Below are 25,275 nucleotides of genomic sequence, written 5' to 3'. Positions count from 1 at the left end.
CTTTATCCTCCTCCACATCGCTATCTGCTCTAACACTCTAGTTCCCCTCCCCCTGCAAATCTAGTTTAAACCCCCCGGAGCAGCGCTAGCAAACCTTCCCACAAGGATGTTAGTCCCCCTCCAGTTCAGGTGCAACCCGTCCCGTTGGAACAGGTCCTACCTTCCCTGGAACGAAGCCCAATTGTCCAGAAAGGTAAAGCCCTCTCTCCTGCACCATCTCCTTAGCCACATATTTAACTGCATTATCTTCCCATTTCTAGCCTCACTAGCACGTGGCACGAGTAGCAACCCTGAGATTGCAACCCCGGAGGTTCTGTCCTTCAACTTTGCACCTAACTCCCTAAACTCTCTTTGCAGGACCTCCTCACTCTTCCTATCCACCTCAATGGTCCCTACATGGACCACGACATCTGGCTGCTCACCTGCCCTCTTGAGATTACCGAGAACTCGATCCGAGATATCGCGGACCCTGACACCAAGGAGGCAACAGACCATCCGGGATTCTCAATCTCTCCCATAGAACCTCTTATCTGTCCCCCTAACTATAGAATCCCCTATCACTACTGCTCTCCTCTTTTCCCTCCTTCCCTTCTGAGCTGAGGGTCCAGTCTGGGTGCCAGAGACAGGACCACTGCAACTTGTCCCTGGTAGGTCGTCCCCACCAACAGTATCCAAAATGATATACTTATTGTTGATGGGAACGGCCACAGGGGTGCTCTGCTCTTTCTGTCTATTCCCCTTCCCTCACCTGACAGTCACCCAGCTACCTGTCTCCTGACTTTTAGGGGTGACTATCTCCCTGTAACTCCTGTTTATTTCTGCCTCTGCCTCCCAAATGATCCGAAGTTCATCTATATCCAGCTCCAATTCCCTAACTCGGTTTGTCAGGAGCTGCAGCTGGATGCACCTTTTGCAGGTGTAGTCATCAGGGACGATTGTGCTGTCCCTGACTTCCCACATACTGCAAACGGAGCATTCGACTGCCCTAACTGCTGCCTCCATTACCTACTCCTAAGTTAATTAAATTAATTAAACTGCCCATTCAAACTGCCGAAGGAATGACCACCCCTTCTCAACCTGCTCGCTTTTTGAATAAGATCATCGATTTTAGTCAGCATAGAATGCATGTTTGACAGCAAGATATTCGTGATTGGGAGTTTAAAACCCTGTCTCCTTAAACACACTTGCATCCCTGACCTGCAGCCACGTTTCCTACGTGGAATCTGGCATAGGGAGATAATACGTGTTGTGGACATCAAGTTGATGGTGTGCTACTGTCCTGGGGATATCATGGTATTTCCTAAAACTAAATGAAGATAAAGCTGAAGTCCCTAAGCCATAAAAGATAAATTTCTTGATAAACTTGGGAACTTTGCTCCACTTGTAACATCAGAAGTAACAAGTTATCCTTGATTCTGATTTGAAGTTTAAATCCCACATAAAGAAAGTGACTAGAGCAACATTCCTACACAGGAAATATTGCAAAGGCATGTCTGTGTCCATCACAGGATGATGCTGGAAAATTAATTCACACTTTTGTATCAAACAGACCAGATTACTGCAGTACACTTTTTACTAGCCTTCCAAAGCAATCTACTGACAAACTTCACCTCATTCAGAATGCTGCTGCTGGACTTTTAACTCAAACCAGGACAAGGGAACATATCACTCCTGTCCTAACTACTCTGTGTCGGCTTCCTGTATCTTTTAGAAAATCAATTTTGAAGTTCCCTTACTTGTTTTTAAAGCTCTCAATGATCTGGGACCGGAGTACAGCACAGAATTGTTTTTGTTTTCTAATCCTGCTCAAAATCTTAAACCTCTTCAACTTAAACTATCTCCCTCAAAAGATTTCGGCCAGTTAGTCCTGACGAAGGGTCTCAGCCTGAAACGTCGACTGCACCTCTTCCTACAGATGCTGCTTGGCCTGCTGCGTTCACCAGCAACTTTGATGTGTGTTGCTTGAATTTCCAGCATCTGCAGAATTCCTGTTGTTTCCCTCAAAAGATTATTGGCGGGTCAGCTTTTTTGAACTACGTTCCTAAACTGGAATTCAAAACCTAAAACTATAAGGGATACAGGTTCAGTTGGCACTTTTTAACATCAGCTCAAAACCTATTTATCTAACCTTGCTTTAACTAACATCTTTTTCGTATTTTAGAGTTGCAAAACACTACAGTACAGAAATAGACCTTTCAGCCAATCTAGTCTGTGCCAAAGCACTAATCTACCTAGTTCCATGAACCTGTACCTGGACCATAGCCCTCCACATCCCTCACATCCATCACATCCATGTACATTCCAACTTTTCTTAAATGTTGTGATTAACCCCACATCATCACTTCCCCTGGCAGCTCGGTCCACACTTGCAGCACCCTCTGGGTGAAGAAGTTTCCCCTCATGCTCCCTTTAAACTTTCCACCTTTCACCCTTAGCCCATGACCTCCAATTCTAGTCTCACCCATCCTCAGTGGATAAAGCCTGCTTGCATTTACCCTATCCATACCCCTCATAATTTTGTATACCTCTATCAAATCTCACCTGAATCTTCTATGCTCTAGGGAATAAAGTCCTAAATAAAGTAATAAATTCTTTTATTTTCATGTTTATTCTTAATGTTGATGTTAATATTTTTATTTTACTTTTGTACTTTTATCCTATTGTAAAATGTTTTGAATTTGTCTGTATAAAAAGTGCTCTATAAATATTATTGTTGTTTCTGCTGCCCTGAGATGTTACCCATGGCCTGATGGGAATTGACTTGTTTTCTTGCAGCTATATCCACAGCTGGTCAACAGAACCACAGTCCCTCGCTGCAGACAGTGGCCAAGGGGAGCCCAAGGTTTGGGGAGGACCCACCCAGAGCAAGTGCAGACGTCCCGAAGCCAGGAATAGACCTAGCCCAAACAGGTACAACGGCAGTCCTGGTACCTACGCTTAATTCTCACCCCACACCTCAGGAAGGAGGTAGCAGTCTTGAAGAGACTAGGCTAGGTTGCCATGGCACTACTGCAGATGCCACAGTGGTGTAGCAGGTAGTATGACACAATTACAGCTGGGGGTGTCAAAGCTTGGAGTTCAACTCCAGCATCCTCTACGTACGTTCTTCTGCTTGCTGACAGCTTGTTCATCTGTTGTTTTGGTTTTCCAGTATCTGCCGGTTTTTCCCCAGGTCAACTGCGATACCTTCTCATTTACATCACCACTCTTTTTCGCCCTTTAAATATTCCAGTGGTTTTCTTTAATGAGCAGCATTGTGAGTAATTCTAAAATGGCAAAGAAGAGAAAATCTGCAGATGCTGGAAATCCAAGCAGCACACACAACATGCTGGAGGAGCTCAGCAGGCCAGGTAGCATCTGTGGAGGGGAATAAACGGTTGACATTTCAGGCTGAGGTCCTTCATCAGGACTTGGAGAAATGAGAAGATAAAGAGATAAGAAATCAGTGGAAGAGGGTGGGGGGAAGGGAGGAGGAAGTACAGTGGAAGGTGGAACCGGGAGGGGGCAGAGGGGTGAAGTGAAGAGCTTTGAAGTTGATCGGTGAAGGAGATGGAGAAGGGACAATCTGATTGGAGAAGAGAGAAGGCCACAGAAGAAAGGGAAATAGGACCACCAGAGGCAGGTGATGGGCAGATAAGGAGATTACCATAAATTCAAGAAATCTATGTTCATGTCATCAGGTTGGAGGCTGCCCAGATGGAATATGCATCGTTTCTCTTCACTTATGAATGTCTTTAACTCGCAAAAAAAAAAAAAAAAAATTGGCTTCAGGATAATTTACAGCCCCTCTCCACATTATCCAATGTGCAGAACTGACAACAGTGTGGTGGGTAATGCAACTCTGTTACAGCACAGGGCGTCAGAGTTCATTCCTGGCATCCTCTGTAAGGAGTCTGCACGTCCTCCTCATAACCATGTGCGTTTCCTCCCACAGTCCAAAGACATACTGGATACTGGGTTAATAGGTCGTTGAAAATTGTCCTGTGATTAGGTTAGAGTTAAATCGATGGGTTGTTGGGTACGCGGCTGAAAGGGCCGGATGTTCCTCACTGTATCTCAATCAATAAGTGAAAAGGATACGAGAAAGCTTCAGTTATCTGAAGGGGTGTGCGTTTGGATTTGCTCTGCAGAGGGAACATCGTATTGGGATGTTGGATTAGACTGGGTGGCCAGCAACGGTTTCCCTGTATGGCACAGACCTGATCGGGTGGGAGTCAGAAAGTATTCCTTGCACATAGGGCTTTCTGTCCTGGGAGTGTGTGATGGGATGGTGCAGAGGGAGTTTCACTCTTGTGTCTGACCCCGGGAGTGTGTGATGGGACGGTGTGGAGGGAGATTCACTCTATGTCTGACCTGGGGAGTGTGTGATGGGACAGTGTGGAGGGAGTTTCAGTTTATCTGACCCTGGGAGTGTGTGATGGGACAGTGTGGAGGGAGCTTCGCTCTGTGTGTGATGGGACCGGTCTGGAGGGAGCTTCACTCTGTGTCTGACCTGGGGAGTATGTGATGGGACGGTGTGGAGGGAGCTTCTTTCTGTATCTGACCCTGGGAGTGTGTGATGGGGCAGTGTGGAGGGAGCGTCACTCTGTGTCTGACCCCAGGAGGGTGTGTGGTGGGACGGTGTGGAGGGAGCTTCACTCTGTGTCTGATGTGGGGAGTGTGTGATGGGATGAAATGGGCGAAGTTATGTTTATTCAGTGAGGTCCCTATAATGAGAAATTTTTGTCTGACATAGGTGTTGTTGGGTCTCTTGCTTCTGTTTTTATTAATTCTGACTGAAATGTCTTTTGTCTGTAACTGTAGAGGATCTGAGTTTGCGACTGGCCCGGGCAATAGAAGCAGGTGATTGTGCCTTGTCGTCAGAGTGCGCAGTGATTCTCGCACGGCAGAAGGCTTGCCTGGGAGTCTCCCTAAAGGATGTTTGCTATCCAAGTCAGCAGATCAGGTAAGTGTAGACTTCAACTGTGACCAGTACAGCACAGGAACAGGTCACCCCACTGACAATGTTGTGCTGAACCCTTAAATTAGTAGTTAAATGGGCAACTAAACTAACCTGTTCTGCCTACACAATGTCCATATCCTTCCATTTTCCTTCAATTCATGTGCTTATCTAATCATCTCCAAAGTATCTGCCTCTACCACCATGCCAGGCAGTGCATTCCAGGCACCCACCACTCTTTGTTTTTAAAAAAAACTTGCCCTCACATCTCCTTTGAAATTACCCTATCTCTCTGCTCTCTCTATGTCTCTCATAACCTTATAAACCTCTGTTAGATCTCGCCTTAGCCTCCACCACTCCAGAGAAAATACCCCAAGCTTGTCCAACGTGTTGTTATAGCACATGCCTTCTGATCCAGGCAGCGTCCTAGTAAGCCTCTTCTGCACCCTCTCCGAAGTCTCAACATGCTTCCTATAATAGGGTGACCAGAAATGTATGCAATACTCTCTATGTGGAGGAGGCCACTGCTCTCCAAAAAAACAAAAACATTGCTGCATGTCTTAGAAACATAGAAACATAGAAAATAGGTGCAGGAGTAGGCCATTCGGCCCTTCGAGCCTGCACCGCCATTTATTATGATCATGGCTGATCATCCAACTCAGAACCCAGCCTTCCCTCCATACCCCCTGACCCCTGTAGCCACAAGGGCCATATCTAACTTCCTTTTAAACATAGCTAATGAACTGGCCTCAACAGTTTGCTGTGGCAGAGAATTCCACAGATTCACCACTCTCTGTGTGAAGAAGTTTTTCCTAACCTCGGTCCTAAAAGGCTTCCCCTCTATCCTCAAACTGTGACCCCTCGTTCTAGACCTCCCCAACATCGGGAACAATCTTCCCGCATCTAGCCTGTCCAATCCCTTTAGGATCTTATACGTTTCAATCAGATCCCCCCTCAATCTTCTAAATTCCAACGAGTACAAGCCCAGTTCATCCAGACTTTCTTCATATGAAAGACCTGCCATCCCAGGAATCAGTCTGGTTGGCAAAAGACCAACTGGATGCTCCACATCACTTCTGGGACAACATTCTGTGGACAGATGAGACAAAAGTTGAGCTTGCTGGCAGAAATGTACACAGCTATGTTTGGAGGAAAAAGGACACTACACACCAACACCAAAACCTCATCCCAGCTGTGAAGCACAGTGGAAGGAGCATCACGGTTTGGGTCTGCTTTGCTGCCTCAGGGCCTGGACAGCTTCCAATCGCTGAGGGAACAATGAATTCAAAATTGTATCGAGACATTTTACAGGAGAATGTCAGGGTGGCAGTCCGTCACCTAAAGCTCAGTAGAAGTTGGATGATGCAACAAGACAATAATCCAAAACACAAGAGTAAATCAACAACAGAATGGTTTAAAAAGAAGAAAATTTGTATTTTGGAATGGCCAAGTCAGAGTTCAGACCTTAATACATTGAGATGCTATGGCATAACCTGAAGATATGCAAGGTATCCCAGAAGTATTGATGAACTGAAATAGTTTTGTATGGAGAAATGGTGTAAAGTTCCTCCTTGCTGATGTGCAAATCAGATCAGCAGCTACAGGAAACTTTGGTGGAGGTTATTGCTGCTACAGGAGGTTCTACCAGTTACTAAATACATGGGTTCACCTACTTTTTCCAACCTGGACTGTGAATGATTAAATAATGTGCTCAATAAAGACATGAAAAGTACAATTTTTTGTGTGCTATTAGTTTAGGCAGATTGTGTTTTGTCTGTTATTGTGACTTAGATGAAGAATGGTCCACATCTTATGAATAATTAATGCAGAAAACCAGGTAATTTCAAAGGGTGCAAACTTCTTTTTTCAATTGTATGTCCTGAAGTTTGTCACGGGTGGAACGTACAGACGTCTTACGGAGAGTGGCAGGAATTGAACCCAGATCGCTGGATTCGTTAATCGCTACACTACCATGCTGCAAAACATGGTGGTGAAGTTCCCGTCAGGGCCCCCAGACACTGTGTGGATGTGAGCCCTGTCCCACATTTCACAGCCTCTTGCCCAGTTCACTCTGCACGGTCCCTGGGTAATAACACCTTCACCCTACCGAACCTCCGACTCTAGGGATCAGAGTCAGGGTTATTATCACTGCATATGTTGTGAAACATGGTGTTTAGTGGCAGCAGTACTTAGCAAGGCACAAAATATACCCTCAATTACTGTAAGAAATATGTATGTTTATATTATATGTTCATTGTCCATTCAGAAATCTGATGGTGGAGGGGAAGAAGCTGTTCCCAAAATGTTGAGCACGTTTCTTAAGACTCCTGTATCATGTCCTTGATGGGCATGCTCTGGGTTTTAGGGGTCCCTGGTGATGGATGCCATCTTTTTGAGGATGCCCTCAGTACCGGGGTGGCTGGTGCCATTGATGGACCTGGCTGAGTTTATCACTTTCTGCAGTTCTTTCTGTTCCTGTGCCGTGACCCCTCCATACCAGACTGTGATGCAACCAGTTAGGATGCTCTCCATGGTACTTCTGTAGAAATCTGCTAGTCTTTGGTGATGTACCAATTTTCCTCAAACTCCTAATGAAATATAGCCACTGTCTTGTAATTGCATCAATATGTTGGGGCCCAGGATAGATATTCAGAGATGTTGGCATGAAACCAGTATGGGAAGTGGGCCGAATGGTGTGAAAGTTGTTTGAGGGAGGATCAGAAAGTGTGGCAGGCTGGGAGACTGTTGCAAGTTCAGTGAGGACAGAGATCTGCATGTCTAAAGCAATATTCCCTCTTCCTTTTCCCCCAGTCTGAGAGTCGGAGTGGAGGACGCCACCTCTTCTGCCACAATTCTTGTGAAGATCTTTCCCTACGCCACCATCTTCACGTTAAAGCAGCAGGTAATTAAACGCTGGTTCTGTGCTTGGGGGCAGCTTCAGGTAGCAACTGGGAGAATGTTGGAATTCATCAGTCAGTAATCGGCAGCAGAACATTTTGAAGAGTGGTGTCACTGTGGGTGACAAAATGGAAATGTGTTTGAGAAAATAATTATGCAGCAGGCTCAAAGACAGCTTGTACCCTGCGTTTGTAAGACAGTTAAATGGTTCCCTAGTATGATAAAAGTCATAGAAACAGGCCCTTTGGCCCATCGAATTCATACTGAACTATGAATCTGCCTACCTGCACTAGGACCTTAGCCCTCCATACCTCACCCAACCACGTACCTGTGCAAATTTCTGTTAAACCAAACCGGCATCCACCACTTCCACTGGAAGCTCGTTCCACACTTTGAGTGAAGAAGTTCCCCTTCGTCTTCCCCTTAAACATTTCGCCTTTTACCCTTAACCCATGATCTCTAGTTGTAGTCTCACCCAACCTCAGTGGAAAAAGCCGGATAAGGTGGACTCTTGACTCCAGTCTACCTTGTTATGGCCTTGCACCTTATTGTCTTTTGCTGTATTCTGCATTCTGTTATTGTTTTACCTTGTCCTGCCTCAATGCACTGTTATGATTTGATCTGGATGAACAGTTTGCAAGACAAGCTTTCTTGCTGCATCTCGGTACACGTGACAATAATAAATTAATTTGCCATTCTCCATTCTCCATTCCCCATTCGGGCTCCCTCTTGCCCTTTTCTTCTGCTTACCTGCCCATCACCTCCCTCGGGTGCCCCTCTTCCTTCTCTTTCTCCCACTGTCCACTGCCCTCTCCTGTTAGGTTCCTCTTTCAGCCCTTTACCTCTTCCATCTTCCCCCTCACCTGATCTCACCTCTCACCTGTCATCTGGGATTTCTTTGCCTCCCATCCTCTTGTTCTGGCTCCTGCCCCCCTCCTTTCCAGTTCTGATGAAGGATCTTGGCTCAACAGTTATCCCTCTCTATAGATGCTTTCTGACCCGCTGAGTTCCTCCAGCGTTTGTGAGTGTTTGTTTGAGATTTCCTGCTTCTGCAGAATGTTTTGTGTTTGCCAATTTAACAGCAGGGAAATGAGTCTTACGGCCCAAGATGTGCCCACTGACCAATGGCTAGTCCAATTAGGCTGATATCTTTAATCGTTCTGTCCGTGTACCTGTCGAAGTGTCTTCTATAAGACACTGGTGGCGAATCTATGGCAGGCCTGCGTAAGATGTCATGTGCAAATATTCTGTTGGCCAGTGGATTGCAGTCTTCCCCCTCGGTCCATTAAACTCCACCTATAATATGCTAAAATGCTTCACTTATTTCAATCTGTCTCTGCTGTATCTTTATTAATAGTAAAACAAAAAATAAACAGAAATTAACAACAGGACTCAGTCAAAATGCTGGAGGAGCTCAGCAGGCCAGGTAGCATCAATGGAAAAAAGTACAGTCGATGTTTTGGGTTGAAAACCCTTGGGAAGGACTGGAGGAAAAAAGGCTGAGGAGTTGATTTAAAAGATGGGGAGAGGGGAGACAGAATCACAAGGTGAAAGGTGAAACTGGGTGGGGGGGAGGGATGGGGAATGGTGAAGGAGGGGTTCAACGACAAACATCAATTTCTCGAACTTACGGTAATGCCCTCCCTCTCCTCCACCATTCCCCATTCCCTTTCCCTCCCTCACCTCATCTCCTTGCCTGCCCATCACCTCCCTCTGGTGCTCCTCCCCCCTTTTCTCCCTTCCTTTTGCCTTCCTGCCTTCCGGCTTCTGACCTCTCCTGTCAGACTCACCCTTTTCCAGCCCTGTACCCCTTTCGTCAATCAATTTCCCAGCTCTTTACTTCACCCCTCCCCCTCCTGGTTTCACCTATCTCCTTGTGTCTCTCTCACTTTCCTCCCCCCACCTTTTAAATCCACTCCTCATCTTTTTTTTCCTCAGTTCTGCTGAAGGGTCTCAACCTGAAACATCGACTGTACTCTTTTCCATAGATGTTTCCCGGCCTGCTGATTTCCTCCAGCAGTTTGCGTGTGTTGCTTGGATTTCCAGCATCTGCAGATTTTCTCTTGTTAGCAACAGGACTCGTCTTTTTTCCTTATATAAAAAAAAGTCCATAATAATTGTTACCAATTCATTAATCAGTGGTAATCTCTGCTCAAAATTACCACGGCACATGAGAATTTTTTTAGGGAGATTTTATAGACTTATACAAAATTATGAGATATATAGATAGGGTAAATGCAAGCAGACTTTTTTTTACTGAGGTTGGGTGAGGCTTCAACTGGATGTCTTGGGTTAAGGGTGAAAGGTGAAATATTTAAGGGGAACATGAGGGAAAGTTCTTCACTCAGAGGATGGTGAGTGTGGAACGAGCTGCCAGAGGAAGTGGTGGATGGATGCAAGTTTGAATTCAGCATTTAAGAGAAGTTTGGAGTGGTACATGGATGTAGGGGTATGGAGGGCTGTGGTCCCAGTGCAGGTCGATGGGAGTAGGCATTTAAAATGTTTTGGCATGGACTAGATGGGCCAAAGGGCCTGCTTCTGTGCTTTACTTCTCTATGACTATTATCGTCAGTTTGGGCACACGCTTTCAAAAAGGTTCACTGTCCCTGTTTGGACAGATACAATAACTTTTCCTATTAAAGTTCTTGTTGATAAAAGGGAAATGCTAGATATAGTCATATAGCACAGAAACCCTTCAGCCCAACTGGTCTATACTGACTAAGATTCTCATCTGAATTAGTCCCATTTGCTGGCATTTGACCCATTACACTTTAAACCTTTCCTGTCCATCTCCCTGTCACCTTTAGTACCTTTTAGATGTTGTCAACCACTTCTTCTGGCAGCTGGTTCCATGTTTTTATTTTATTTACTGATGCACTGTGGAGTAAGCCTGTCCAGTCCTTCAAGCCAATCTGTTCACCCTTCCCTCCCAACAAATCTGATTAACTCTAACCTAATCATGGGACAACTTACAGTGACCAATTAATCCACCTGGTACGTCTTTAGACTGTGGGAGGAAACAGGAAAGCCCACACATTCCACAGGGAGAATGAAATGTCTCCTTACAGAACTACCCCAGAACTGAGCTCCAAAGTCCAGAATACCCCGAGCAGTAATAGCACCATGCTAACTGCCACACTACCAGGGCATACCACCCTCCAGCTGAGGAGTTGCCCCTCAGGTTTGTATTAAATCTCTCCCCTCTCACCTTAAAACTGAGCCCCCGGTTCTCGATTCCCCAGACCTGCGGGGAAAGGGTTTGTGCGCGTTCTCCCTATCTGTGCCCCTCATGATCTTGTACTTGTCTATACAATCACCCTTGCACTTCGATGAAAAATGTCCCAACCTGCTCACTCTCTGTTCATTCCTCAGTCCCTCAAGCGCCAACAGCGTCTTCATAAATCTCCTCTGCACTCTTGCCAGCTCAATGGCAGGGTGACCAAAACTGAACACAATATTCCAAATGTGTCATCCCCAGCTGCTACATAACATCCTGACTTCTATACTCCGTGCCCTGACTGAGGAAAGGCCAGTGATCCTAAAGGCACATTCACCACCCTCTCCATGTGTGACATCTCTTTCAGGAAACCAACTCCATTGTCTGTAAGCAACAGGCACAAAATGCTGGAAGAACTCAGCACATCAGGCCAGATCTATGCAGAGGAATAAACAGTTGACTTTTTGGGCTGAGACCCTTTACCAGGATAGGAGATGAAGGGAGCAGAAGCCAGAATAAGGAAGTGAGTACGAGAGCAGGTGAAGGGTGAGACCAGGTGCGGTGGAAAGTGGGTGTGCGGATGAAGTTAGAAGCTAAGAGGTGGTAGGTGGAAGAGGGAAATGGCTGAAGAAGGAATCTGATAAGAGAGGAGGGAGACCATGGGAGAGAGGGAAGGAGGGGATCCAAAGGGAGGTAATGGGCAGGTGAGAGGGGAACCAAAATAGAAAAAACGAGAAGGCAGAATGGGAAGAAATGACCATAAGTAAGAGAACTCAATGATCATGCCAATAGGTTGGAGACTACCCGGATGAAATGAGGTGTTGCTCCTCCAATATATAAATAGCCTCATCGTGGCAGTAGGGGAGGCCACGTACTGCCACAACGGAAGGGGAAGTCAAATTGCAGTGGGTGGCCAGCAGGGAATCCCGCCTCTTATGGGTGGAGTGACATGTTACGTCCCTGATATACGTGGATTTCCATCACAGTGTTACCCAGAAGTGCCAAGGCTCTTTCCTCTCACAAACCCCACAGCTTTCAAACTTCCTCGATCGCGAACTCTTGGCCGTCCATCACCTGTTGCGAACTGTGTTTGCTGATGCTTCTCTGCACTGTTGCCTTAAAAGGAGCTCCATCAGTGAAATGTTGCTGTTGTTGCTGTGTGCTAGGTATTCCAAGATTTTGGATTCCACCCCAGCGTCCAGCGCTGGATCATCGGACAGTGCCTGGCGGCTGACCACAGGACTCTGAGCTCGTACGGGGTGAAGAGGGATGGAGACCCAGCCTTCCTCTATCTGCTGTCAGCCAAGATGGCCGGCCTGCCACGGCATCAGTACGAGGAGGACCAGGCCTTTGCTGTCATGTCCAACGGGGAGCCGCTCACCGACCTCTTCAGAAGGGAGAGTCTTCCGGCCAGTGAGAGGAGGGGTTGTAACACGTTACCAAGCAGATTACCTACAGTGAAAGGTGCGTCACCTCACCTAGTCCACAGGGTTAAAGTGCGGTCAACAGGTGTCTCTCTGGAACTGTAGAGCAATACAGCACAGATACAGGCCCTCTGGTCTAACCAGACCATGCCCACCCAGCTAGTCCCACTTTTCTTCGTTCCATCCATGTCCCTCCAAGCTCTGCCCCTCCATGTTCCTAACCAAGGGCTCCTCCAATGGTACCATTATAAGTCTCTCTGCCACTTCCTCCAGCAACCCATTCCACACACCCCCCACCTCTCAGTGAAAAATCTGCCCATTAGGTCCCTTTGAAATCTTTTCTCTCCCACTCTAAGTCTGTGCCCCTTAGTTTTGAACACCCCTACCGAGGGACCGTTGCTGTCCAATTTATGTTATTTAGAGACACAGCGTGGTTACAGGCTCATCCGGCGCGGTCACGGGCCCTTCCGGCGCGGTCACAGGCCCTTCCAGCGCGGTTGCGCGCGTGCGGTTACAGGCCCTTCCGGCGCGGTTACGGACCCTTCCGGCACAGTCACGGGCCCTTCCGGCGTGGTCACGGGCCCTTCCGGCGCGGTCACAGGCCCTTCCAGCGCGGTTGCGCGCGCGCGGTTACAGGCCCTTCCGGCGCGGTTACGGACCCTTCCGGCACAGTCACGGGCCCTTCCGGCGTGGTTACGGACCCTTCTGGCGCGGTCACGGGCCCTTCCGGCGCGGTTACTGACCCTTCCAGCGCGGTTACGGGCCCTTGCTGTCCAATCACAGGATTGTGCAGAAGATACGGAGAGCCTGCAGAGGGATATAGATGGGTTAAGTGAGTGGGCAAGGGTCTGGAGTACAATGTTGATAAATGTGAGGTCATCCATTTTGGAAGGGAAAATGGAAGAACAGATTACTATTTAAATGGTAAAAGATTGCAGCATGCTGCTGTGCAGAGGGACTTGGGAGTGCTTGTGCATAAATCACAAAAGGTTGGTTTGCAGGTGCAGCAGGCTATCAAGAAGGCAAATGGGATATTGGCCTTCATTGCTAGAGGGATTGAATTTAAGAGCAGGGAGGGTATGCTGCAACTGTACAGAGTACTGTGTGCAGTTCTGGTCTCCTTACTTGAGGAAGGATATACTGGCTTTGGAGGGGGTGCAGAGGAGGTTCACCAGGTTAATTCCAGAGATGAGGGGGTTAGACTATGAGGAGAGATTGGGTCACCTGGGACTGTACTCACTGGAATTCAGAAGAATGAGAGGAGATCTTATAGAAACATATAAAATTATGAAAGGGATAGATAAGATAGAGGCAGGAAAGTTGTTTCCACTGGTAGGTGAGACTAGAACTAGGGGACATAGCCTCAGGATTCGTGGGAGTAGATGTAGGATGGAGGTGAGGAGGAACTGCTTTTCCCAGAGGGTGGTGAATCTGTGGAATTCTCTGCCCAATGAAGCAGTGGAGGCTACCTCAGTAAATATATTTAAGACAAAGTTGGATAGATTCTTGCACTGTAGGGGAATTAAGAGTTATAGGGAAAAGGCAGAGAGGTGGAGATGAGTCCATGGCCAGATCAGCCATGATCTTATTGAATGGTGGGGCAGGCTCGATGGGCCCGATGGCCAACTCCTGCTCCTATTTCTTATGTTCTGATGTTACCTTATTCTAGACCAACACACTGTGTAATGATCTGTTCTGTATAAAAAGTGTGCAAGACAAGCTTTTCACTGTAACTCAGTACATATGACAGTAATAATCCAATTCCAATTCCATCATTAAGGACCCCCATCACCCAGGACGGCCCTCTTCTCATTGCTACCATCAGGGACGAGATACAGGAGCCTGAAGACACACACTCAGTGATTCAAAGATTCAAAAGATTCAAAAAACTCTATTGTCATTCTAACCGTACATCAGCTCTGCAGGGCAGAATGAGACAGCGTTTCCCAGGAGCAGTGCAATCATAACATATCAAACGCAACACTAAATAATAAACATAACAATAAATAGTAAAACACCACAGCCACATGTCAGTTAAAATCAGTTATAAGTGTCCAGTGCAAGTTAAAAGTGTCCAAAGCAGAGTCAGATGGAGCAGCTATTTAGCAGTCTGACTGCCTGTGGGAGGAAGCTGTTTAGTAGCCTTGTGGTTTTAGTTTTGATGCTCCTGTAATGTTTGCCTGATGGCAGAAGAACAAACAGTTCATGGAGAGGGTGTGAGGGGTCTTTAATGATGTACCGTGTCTTCTGGAGGCATCGACTCTGAAAGAGGTCTTGGACAGAAGGTAGGGAGACCCCAATAACCTTCAGGAACAGCTTCTTCCTCTCCACCATCAGATTTCTGAATCCATGAAAAGTCCCTCATTATTCCTTTTTGTTTTGCACTATGTATTTATTTTTGTTATTTATAGTGATTTTTGTCTTTGTACTGTGCTGCTGCTGCAGAACAGATTTTACTTCATTTAATTCTGGTTGGAGGTGTTACACACTGGCTTCAGAAAGGAGTTGGTGACTGGTGTGTCTGTGTGTGTCCCAGCAGGTGGAGCAGCGTTGATGCACAGGGAGGGAAGGATGGACGCCAGTAACAATGCCCAGTGTCTCAATCTGGAGCTGCTGTCACATCAGCCACTTGTCTCACAGGAGGCAAGGAGCCAGCCCTTGCAGCAGCCTTCTCCCATGCTGCGGTCTGTGCAGGTAGGTACCCCCGAAACCGGGCAACGTCCTCGCCGTGTTAATGGTCGCCATTCGACCCTACCCCTCATGCTGACCAAGTTGCCTTTCTAAGCATTTGGCTCATATCCCTCTAATCCTTTCCTAGCCATTACCTGTCCATGTGTCTTGTAAAAGTTGAAACTGTACCCCCCTCTACCTCTCCCTCTGACAGCTTGTTATGGAGATTTCGTGGGGATCTGTGGGGGACTTTCACCAAGGGAGTGGTGAGTCTCTGGCCCACACTCAGAAGAGAGTTGTGGATGCTGGGTCGCAGACAGCATTTATACCAGTTAGGTAGCGTAGTGGTTGGTGTAATGCTTTACGCCAGTGACCCAGGTTGAATCCCCCGCTGTTGGTACATTCTCCCTGTGACAGTGTGGGATTCCTCTATCACATTCCAAGATCTACGCTAAGTGTTAGGGTTAGTAAGTTGTGGGCTATGTTGACACGGGAAGTGGGGCAGCACACCCTCAGACTGTGTCTGTCGTTGATACAACCAACGCATTTCACTGTATGTTTCACTGTACCTGTGATAAATAAAGCTAATCTCATCTAACCCATTCTAAATTTGAAATGCTTATGTGTAGAAGTGCTGGGAGACGGGTCAGCATGCACCTGATGGCTGAATGGCCTGCTTCCGTGTTGAGTGGGGGTGAAGGAAGCAGACATGAAGAGCCAGATGCCCTCCTCCTGCTCCTTTTGATGTTGTAAGGTGACAGTGTTCTCTCCAAGCCTCCCCAATCACAGGGTGTTTTCTCTTTGTGTCTGACAGAAAGGTTGGGCCTGCACACAGTGTACCTTCATAAACAAACCCACCCGGCCTGGCTGTGAAATGTGCAGCAATCCCCGGCCGCAGGACTACGTGGTGCCAGACGAGTATGCGCTCAGCGACAAGGAGTTCTGCCGTATGCTGCAGGAGGAGGCGTTGCTGAGATCACAGCAGGTATAGTGAACGTAGACCAGTACAGCACAGGAACAGGCCCTCTCACCCACAGAGTTGTGCCAGACCCATTAAACTATTAATCAAATGGCTAACTAATTTCTTTTGCCTATATAATGGCTATATCCTTCCATTTTCCTCACATTCCTGTGCCTATTTAAAAGTCTTTTAGAAGTCTCTAATGTCTCTGCCTCTACCAGCACCCCAGGCAATGCATTCCAGTCGCCCACTTCTCTGAGTTAAAAAGCTTGCCTCTCGCATCTCCTTTGAAATTACCCCCTCTCACCTTCAATGCCTGCCCTCTGGAATTGGACAGTTCAACCCTGGAAAAAGATACTGTCTGTCTACTCTATCTATCCCTCTCATAATTGTATAAACCTCCATCACATCTTCCCTCAGCCTCCGCCACTCCAGCAAAAACAACCTGTTTGCTCATTACAGCACACAGCCTCTAATCCAGGCAGCATCCTGGTAAACCCCTTCTGCACCCTCTCTAAAGTCTCAACATCCTTCCTATAATGGAGTGACCAAAACTGTATGCAGTATTCCAGGTGTGGCCTAACTAGAGTTTTATAAACTTCCTGACTTTTGAACTTAATGCTATGACTAATAGAGGCAAGCATGTGAAATTATACCTGAACCATACGCACTGGCATCTACTGGGCTTTCAGAAACGCCCCCTAGCATCCCACTAATGGCGTGTGTGTTACCCAGCATCCACTGCAGCAATAAAACCTCCCTACTCTGGGATGGAGTTGTGCCTGCTATTGTATACCAACAGTAATAGGTCCTCAGGTGTGCGTCACTGCCTGCAAAATGATGATGGTGTTATGTGCGAGTGGGGTGGGTGATCTGTGCTCAGAGTGAATATCAAACAGTACAGCTCAGGAACAGGCTCTTCGGCCCACAATGCTGTGCTGAACTAATCTAAATAGTAGTAACAGCTTCTTCCCCTTCACCATCACCATCAGATTTCGGAACTGTCCATGAATCCATGAACTTACTTAATCCCATCACCCCTACTGGGGCAAGGGGCAAAGGCCACAGACAGCAGCTAGCCAGAGTCCTTGGTTCTGAATCAGTGTTTCACACTGTCCCCACGTGTAGCCCACCTTCCTGGTGTCAGATCCTTCCTCTCCCAGGGATGAGTTTCTGTAACTGGGCTTGCGAGCAACTAAAAAAAAGTCATTTAGAAGGAAAAGATGGAATATGAAAGTAAAGTAGCAAATAATATTAAAGAGGATACCAAAAGTTTCTTCAGATACATAAAGTGTAAAAGAGAGGTGAGAGTGGATATCAGACTGCTGGAAAACAGTGTTGGAGAGGTAGTAATGGGGGATGAACTGAATAAGTGTTTCGCATCAGTATTCACTCTGGAAGACATTAGCAGTACGGCGGAAGTTCCAGTTGTCAGGGGGGCATGAAGTGTGTGAAGTTACCATAACTTGAGAGAAGGTTCTTGGGAAACTGAAAGGTCTGAAGGTAGATCAGTCTTCACTGTGGAAGACATTAGCAGTACGGTGGACGTTCCATGTGTCGGGGCATGAAGTGTATGAAGTCGCTATTCCTAGGGGGAAGGTTCTTGGGAAACTGCAAGATCTGAAGGTAGATAAGTCACTTGGACCAGATGGTGTACACCCCAGGGTTCTGAAGGAGGTAGCTGAAGAGACTGGAGGCATTAGTGATGATCTTTCAAGAATCACTAGATTTTGCAGTGGTTGTGGAAGACTGGAAATTGCAAATGTCACTCCACTCTTCAAGAAGGAAGAAAGGCAGAAGAAAGGAAATTATAGGCCAGTTAGTCTGACCTCAGTGAATGGAAAGATGTTGAGAGTCGTTTGTTAAGGATGTGGTTTCGGGCTACTTGTAGGCAGATAATAAGGTGTCACACATGAAGTTGCTTAACAAGCTACAAGCCCATGGTATTACAGGAAAGACTCTAGCACGGATAAAGAGGGGCTGATTGGCAGGAGGTAAAGAGTGGGAATAATGGGAGCCGTTTCAGGTTGGCTGCCGGTGACTTGTGGTGTTCCACAGGGGTCTGTGTTGAGACTGTTCTTTTTACATTATATGTCAATGACTTTGATGATGGAACTGTTGGCTTTGTTGATGATATTAAGATAAATAGAGGGGCAGGTAGTTTTGAGGAAGTGGAGAGGCTGCAGAAGGACATGGACAGATGGGGGAATGGATGAAGAAGTGGCAGATGGAGTACAGTGTGGGGAAGTGCGTGCCATAATAAAATGACAGAGCAGGCTCAATGGGCCAAATGGCCTAATTCTGCTCCTGTATCATATGGTCTGATGCTCAACACTCCTCCTTTCACAGTCTGCCCATGGCAGAGTTAGGAACCCATGAACACAACATTGTTATTCCTTTTCTTTGCACTATTTATTCAGTGTACAAGTTACAGTAATTTCTTGTCTTTGCAATATACTGCTGCCACAAAACAAATTTCACATCATATAAGCCACGGATTCTGGTTCTAAACTTGTGCCAATAGGCCGCAGCAAACTTCAAAAACGTAAATGTATACGGCGGGTAAAGTTGATCCTTGAACACCCTAATTTCCAATGCCTGGGTGACAGAAATCGATTGATAAGTTGTTGGATAAGAAGGGAGCACGAGGCGTGGGGTCACTGCAGGAAGGTGGCGCAGAGGTCAAGTCTCAGGGCCAGGAACGTGGGTAGGAAAAGTTTAGAGGGATACAGGCCAAACCGCGGGGGGCAGATGGGACCAGCCCAGGTGGGCACCTGGGTCAGTATAGTCATTAAGTTGAAAGGCCTCTTCCTGTGCCCTACGACCCTTCTAGAATGGAACAGCGGGCACAAATGGCCTCCCTTTTTCTGTTTGCTGGTGTTTGTAGTTTCGTGGACAGAGCAGGATGATGTGTGTGTTGACAGTACACCCAGGTACCAGACTAACTTTGCCTGTAACCAGCTGGCATGCGGCCCAGTGTGTCAGTGATGCACTCTGATTGTTGCTGTTAGCCCCAGTGAGCATTAAATCTCTACCTTGGCACTTTGGGGTGAGCAGGCTCTTAGTCACAGGGTCACACAACAGAGAAAACAGGCCCTTTGGTCAGTTTGGCCTTGCCTGCCAAACTGCCCTACAGAGCGATCCCATTTGACCCTTATTCTCTAATGGATCTGTCCAAGTGTTGTAGTTTGTAAGTGTACCCACCTCCGGAAGGTCTTCCACATGCCCACCACCCTCTGTGCCTCTCAGATACCTTTTATTTATTTGGAGATACAGTGCGAAATGGGCCCTAACAGCACTGCCCAGCAGCTATTTTACACGAGTCTGAGCACAGGACAACTTACAACGACCAGTTAACCCACTAACTGATAGGAATTTGGAACGTAGGAGGAGACCCACACGGCCGCAGCGAGAATGTACAGACTCCTTATGGACGGTGCTGAAATTGAAGGAGTGCCGGTGCCCCCTGAGCTGTAATAGTGTCACACTAACTGCGAGGCTGCTGTGGTGCCCAAGTGCCCTTCTCACTTTAAACCTGTACCATCCTGAACCCTGTGGTCTTATCTCAGCCCCTCAGGATTTTATAAACCAGGTTCCCGACTTGCCTAATGGTGTTGGCCCCTGGCATAAAGGCTGGAAACGCCGGCTCTATAAGGTCATCCTTCAGCCTCGTTCACTGCATGAAAGAGTCTCAGACTGTTCAGCTTCTCCTGTAGACTTCAGCCCTCCAGACCCAGTGACGTCCTTGTGAATTCTTCTGGCACTCTCCCCAGTTTAATGACCTCCTCGTAGCTGGTGACCAGAACTGCGCACAATACTACCAGTGGAGAATCACTGCGGTCTTAAACAGCTGTACCATGATGTCCCAGCTCCTGTACTCACTGCCCTGACTGGTGAAGGCCGATGTATTAACTGCCTTCTTCACCATTCTACCTACCTGTCTCCACTTTCAGGGAATCATATACCCACACCCCTCAGTCTCTCTGGAGCATTTGGTGGCTGTGGCCTGTACTCACTGGAGTTTAGAAGCATAAGGGGAAATCTCATGAACCCTACTGAATATTGAAAGGCGAAGATGTGGAGAGGATGTTCCTATGGTGGGGATGTCTAGGACCAGAGGGCACGCGTCAGAATCCAAGGAAGGCCCTTTAGAAGAAATGGGGATGAATTCCTTTAGCTAGAAGGTGGTGAATCTGTTGAATTCACATGGAGGCCAAGTCATCGAGTATGTTTAGAGGTTGATAGGTACTTGATTAGTAAGGGTGTCAAAAGTTACAGGGAGAAGGCAGGAGAATGGGGTTGAGAGGGATAATAAATCAGCCATGATGGAATGGTGGAGCAGACTTGACTCAATAGTCTTAATGGACTCTGTATAGGACAGTCTCCAGGCTCCTGCCATTCATTCATTCTCCTCTTGCTTTTTGTTTGAATCAACAGGAGAAAGGAAGAATGGAGGCGTGGTTGCCCACTTTAGACCAGCTCAAACTGACCCCGGCAGGGACTGACAGGCTGCCGTCTTCCAACTGACCTGCACCTCCCCTCACCCATCCACTGGATTCTGGTGCCGCGAGGAGGGGGGATGGTTCCAGCTTTCACCGGTACTGAGCTTCTGAAGCTGCCCCACAGATCAACCGTGACCCTTTGACTCAGCAGGCAGCCCCCGCTCAGGGCTACACAGAGGCCGCATGGATGACCCGCACTCTGCTGAGAATCATCACCATCTCAGTCCTTTCCAAACCGGCCGGCACAAGGCCTGTACATTACTCCCAGAATGTAAAATTATAGAAACCTTAGCCTAAAGTCTCTATTTTGTTGTTTGTTTTTATGGTCAAATTAAAGTCAAAACACTCTATGAATTATAATTGTTGGTTGTTTAATTTCAGTTTGTATTTTTGGTTCTGCCTGAGTCCTGTCCCACCTCAGGTCAGGGGTTGGAATTCATAGATTTAACACAATGAGGAAGCTGATCGTTAGCCCAAGTTACAGTCAGAATCATTATCACTGTTGAGAGTTTTTATGGCAGCAATACAGTGCAAGCGTAACAAATTACTGTAAGACACAGGAGCAGAATGCAGGCGTTCAGCCCACCAAGTCTGCTCTGTCACTTTCCATTTATAAAAAAATAAATACATTGTGCAACTAGTGAGGTGGTGTTCACGAACTGTTCAGAAATCAGAAAGTGGAGAAGACAATCACAAGAGAAAATCTGCAGATGCTGGAAATCTGAGCAACACACATAAAATGCTGGAGGAGCTCAGCAGGCCAGACAGCATCAATGGAAAAGAGTACAGTCGATGGTTCAGTTCTGCCAAAGAGTCTCGGCCTGAAACGTCGACTGTATTTTTTTCCATAGACTGCCTGGCTTGCTGAGTTCCTCCAGCATCTTGTGTGTGTTCCTTGGAGAGGAAGAAACTGTTCTTAAAACATTGAGAGTGTTTCTTCAGGTTCCTGTAAGCCATCTTTGATTGTGTCAGTGAGAAGAGGGCAGGTCCAGGGTGGTGAGGGTGACGGACGCTACCTTTTTGAGGCATCGCCTTCTGAAGATAACCTTAATGAGCTAGTGCCCATGATGGAGCTGCCTGAGTTTACAGCCCTCTGAGGTGAAATTTGTTTTGCGGCAGTTGTCCGGTGTAAAGACTTGAAATTACTATAAATTACAAAATTGGTAAATAGTCCAAAACCTAAAGTAGTATTCATAGACTATTCAGAAATCTGATGAAGGGGAAAGTCTTGTTGAGTGTGAGTCTTCAGGCTCCTGTTCTCCTCCCTGATTGCAGAAATGAGAAGGTTTGTTCTGGATGGTTAGAGTCCTTAATGATGGAAGCACTACCTTTTGACGATCCGTAACGGTGGGGGGGTTAGTGCCTGTGATACGGCACGGGAACAAGTCCCTTCAGTACAACTGCTCTAAGCTAGTCCCAGCTGGCCCATAACCCGCTACACCTTTCCTATTTGTATACCTGCCCAAGTTCCTAGCTCCTTCCCTGTGACCCTGACACACGTTAAATGTGAATTGGATTCTCCTTACTGTTCAGCTAAATTCTGTGTCCTCAGGAAACCATTCTCCTTTATTCATTCCTTAAAAGATTGTGAGCAGCTTTGAATTTTCATTTCAATACCCCGAGCTTTAAGGAACACAAACCCATTTGTCCGTGTTTCTGTGTGTATATCATCTGTTGCCTTCCTAGTTCTAAGTCAGTCAGGTACAGTTGCAAGAAAAAGTTTGTGAACCCTTTCAAATGACCTGTTTTTCTTCATTCATTTCTCATAAGTGGTCTAATCCTCATCTAAATCACAATAATAGACAAACACAACCTGCCTAAACTAATGCACACAAATAATTGTACTATGTCCTGTCAATACTGAGTAGACCATTTAAACAATCACCATCCAGGTTCACAAAAGTATGTGAACCTCTGGGGTAATGCCTTCTACAAAAGCTATTTAGAGTCAGGTGTTCCAGTCAGAGAGCTGAGATTGGAGTGTGAGTTGTAGAGGAGACCTGCTCTATTAATAGACACACAAAGTCAGCTTACTGACAGAGCTTGCTCTTAAGAAAGATCTGTTTTTTGCCTCGATCAAAACAACTTTCAGAGGACCAAAGAAGGATTGTAGAGATGCATGAAGCTGGAGAAGGCTACAAACACATTTCTAAAGACCTGAATGTTCATCAGTCCACAGCAAGAGAAATTGTCTCCAAATGGAGGAAATTCAATACTGTTGCTACTCTCCCTAGGAGTGAGTGTCCTACAAAGATCACATCGAGAGTACAATGTGCAATGCTGAGGGAGGTGAAAACCCACGGGTAACAGCAAACCCCTGGTTTAGAGAGTATGCATTATGATCAGAGATTGAGGGAGCTAGGGCTTTACTCTTTGGAGAGAAGGAGGATGAGAGGAGACATGATAGAGGTGTACAAGATAATAAGAGGAATAGATAGAGTGGATAGCCAGCACCTCTTCCCCAGGGCACCTCTGCTCAATACAAGAGGACATGGCTTTAAGGTAAGGGGTGGGAAGTTCAAGGGGGATATTAGAGGAAGGATTTTTACTCAGAGAGTGGTTGGTGTGTGGAATGCACTGCCTGAGACAAATGTAGGTCCCTTACCGTCAGAAACAGGTGAATTGATCATGGGGAACAAGGACATGGCAGACCAATTGAATAACTACTTTGGTTCTGTCTTCACTAAGGAGGGCATAAATAATCTTCCGAAAATAGTTGGGGACCGAGGGTCCAGTGAGATGGAGGAACTGAGGGAAATATGTGTTAGTAGGGAAGTGGTGTTAGGTAAATTGAAGGGATTAAAGGCAGATAAATCCCCAGGGCCAGATGGTCTGCATCCCAGAATACTTAAGGAAGTAGCCCAAGAAATAGTGGATGCATTAGTGATAATTTTTCAAAACTCTTTAGATTCTGGATTAGTTCCCAAGGATTGGAGGGTGGCTAATGTAACCCTGCTTTTTAAAAAAGGAGGGAGAGAGAAACCGGGGAATTATAGACCGGTTAGCCTAACGTCAGTGGTGGGGAAACTGCTGGAGTCAGTTATCAAAGATGTGATAACAGCACATCTGGAAAGCGGTGAAATCATCGGACAAAGTCAGCATGGATTTGTGAAAGGAAAATCACGTCTGACGAATCTCATAGAATTTTTTGAGGATGTAACTAGTAGAGTGGATAGGGGAGAACCAGTGGATGTGGTATATCTGGATTTTCAAAAGGCTTTTGACAAGGTCCCACACAGGAGATTAGTGTGCCATCTTAAAGCACACAGTATTGGGGGTAAGGTATTGATGTGGATAAAGAATTGGTTGGCAGACAGGAAGCAAAGAGTGGGAATAAACGGGACCTTTTCAGAATGGCAGGCAGTGACTAGTGGGGTACCACAAGGCTCAGTGCTGGGACCCCAGTTGTTTACAATATATATTAATGACTTAGACGAGGGAATTAAATGCAGCATCTCCAAGTTTGCAGATGACACGAAGCTGGGCGGCAATGTTAGCTGTGAGGAGGATGCTAAGAGGATGCAGGGTGACTTGGATAGGTTAGGTGAGTGGGCAAATTCATGGCAGATGCAATTTAATGTGGATAAATGTGAGGTTATCCACTTTGGTAGCAAGAATAGGAAAACAGATTATTATCTGAATGGTCACCAATTAGGAAAAGGGGAGGTGCAACGAGACCTGGGTGTCATTATACACCAGTCATTGAAAGTGGGCATGCAGGTACAGCAGGCGGTGAAAAAGGCGAATGGTATGTTGGCATTCATAGCAAGAGGATTCGAGTACAGGAGCAGGGAGGTTCTACTGCGGTTGTACAAGGCCTTGGTGAGACCACACCTGGAGTATTGTGTGCAGTTTTGGTCCCCTAATCTGAGGAAAGACATTCTTGCCATAGAGGGAGTACAAAGGAGGTTCATCAGATTGATTCCTGGGATGGCAGGACTTTCATATGATGAAAGACTGGATTGACTAGGCTTATACTCTCTGGAATTTAGAAGATTGAGGGGGGATCTTATTGAACCGTATAAAATTCTAAAGGGATTGGACAGGCTAGATGCAGGAAGATTGTTCCCGATGTTGGGGAAGTCCAGAACGAGGGGTCACAGTTTGAGGATAAGGGGGAAGCCTTTTAGGACTGAGATGAGGAAAAACTTCTTCACACAGAGAATGGTGAATCTGTGGAATTTTCTGCCACAGGAAACAGTTAAGGCCAGTTTATTGGCTATATTTAAGAGGGAGTTAGATAAGGCCCTTGTGGCTACGGGGGTCAGGGGGTATGGAAGGAAGGCTGGTACAGGGTTCTGAGTTGGATGATCAGCCATGATCATAATAAATGGCGGTGCAGGCTCGAAGGGCCGAATGGCCTACTCCTGCACCTATTTTCTATGTTTCTATGTTTCTATAAGAAAAGCACTGAACAAGAATGGTGTTCATGGAAAAACTAGAGAGGGTGAATTTGGAGAGGTTGTTTCCTGTGGTGGGGGTATCCAGAACTAGAGGGCACAGCCTCAAAATTGAGGGGTGACCTTTTAGAATAGAGGTAAGGAGGAATTTTTTTAGCCAGAGAGTAGTGAATCTGCCGAATGTTCTGCCACAGACTGCAGTGGAGGCCAAATCCGTGGGTATATTTAAGGTGGAAGTTGATCATTTCAGGGTATCAAAGTATA

The 25,275-nt window shown here is 46.5% G+C and overlaps 1 protein-coding gene across 5 annotated transcripts in view; it reads left to right on the top strand.

Annotated features, from left to right (window-relative positions):
- shrprbck1r (sharpin and rbck1 related) overlaps positions 1-25,275 on the top strand; it is an 82,718-nt gene that overhangs the window by 35,045 nt on the left and 22,398 nt on the right. For 4 of the 5 annotated variants that reach the window (XM_063044688.1, XM_063044690.1, XM_063044689.1 and 1 more), the window contains exons 3-8: positions 2,776-2,910; positions 4,804-4,945; positions 7,751-7,841; positions 12,221-12,518; positions 15,015-15,172; positions 15,963-16,133. In XM_063044688.1, coding sequence (XP_062900758.1) covers positions 2,776-2,910; positions 4,804-4,945; positions 7,751-7,841; positions 12,221-12,518; positions 15,015-15,172; positions 15,963-16,133 — 995 coding nt within the window. The remainder of the gene's footprint in view (positions 1-2,775; positions 2,911-4,803; positions 4,946-7,750; positions 7,842-12,220; positions 12,519-15,014; positions 15,173-15,962; positions 16,134-25,275) is intronic. The other variant, XM_063044687.1, reaches the window with a different exon arrangement.

The sequence above is a fragment of the Mobula hypostoma genome, chromosome 3 (assembly GCF_963921235.1).
Source record: "Mobula hypostoma chromosome 3, sMobHyp1.1, whole genome shotgun sequence".
NCBI classification, from domain to species: Eukaryota; Metazoa; Chordata; class Chondrichthyes; order Myliobatiformes; family Myliobatidae; genus Mobula; species Mobula hypostoma.
This window is presented reverse-complemented; position numbering and strand designations above follow the sequence as displayed.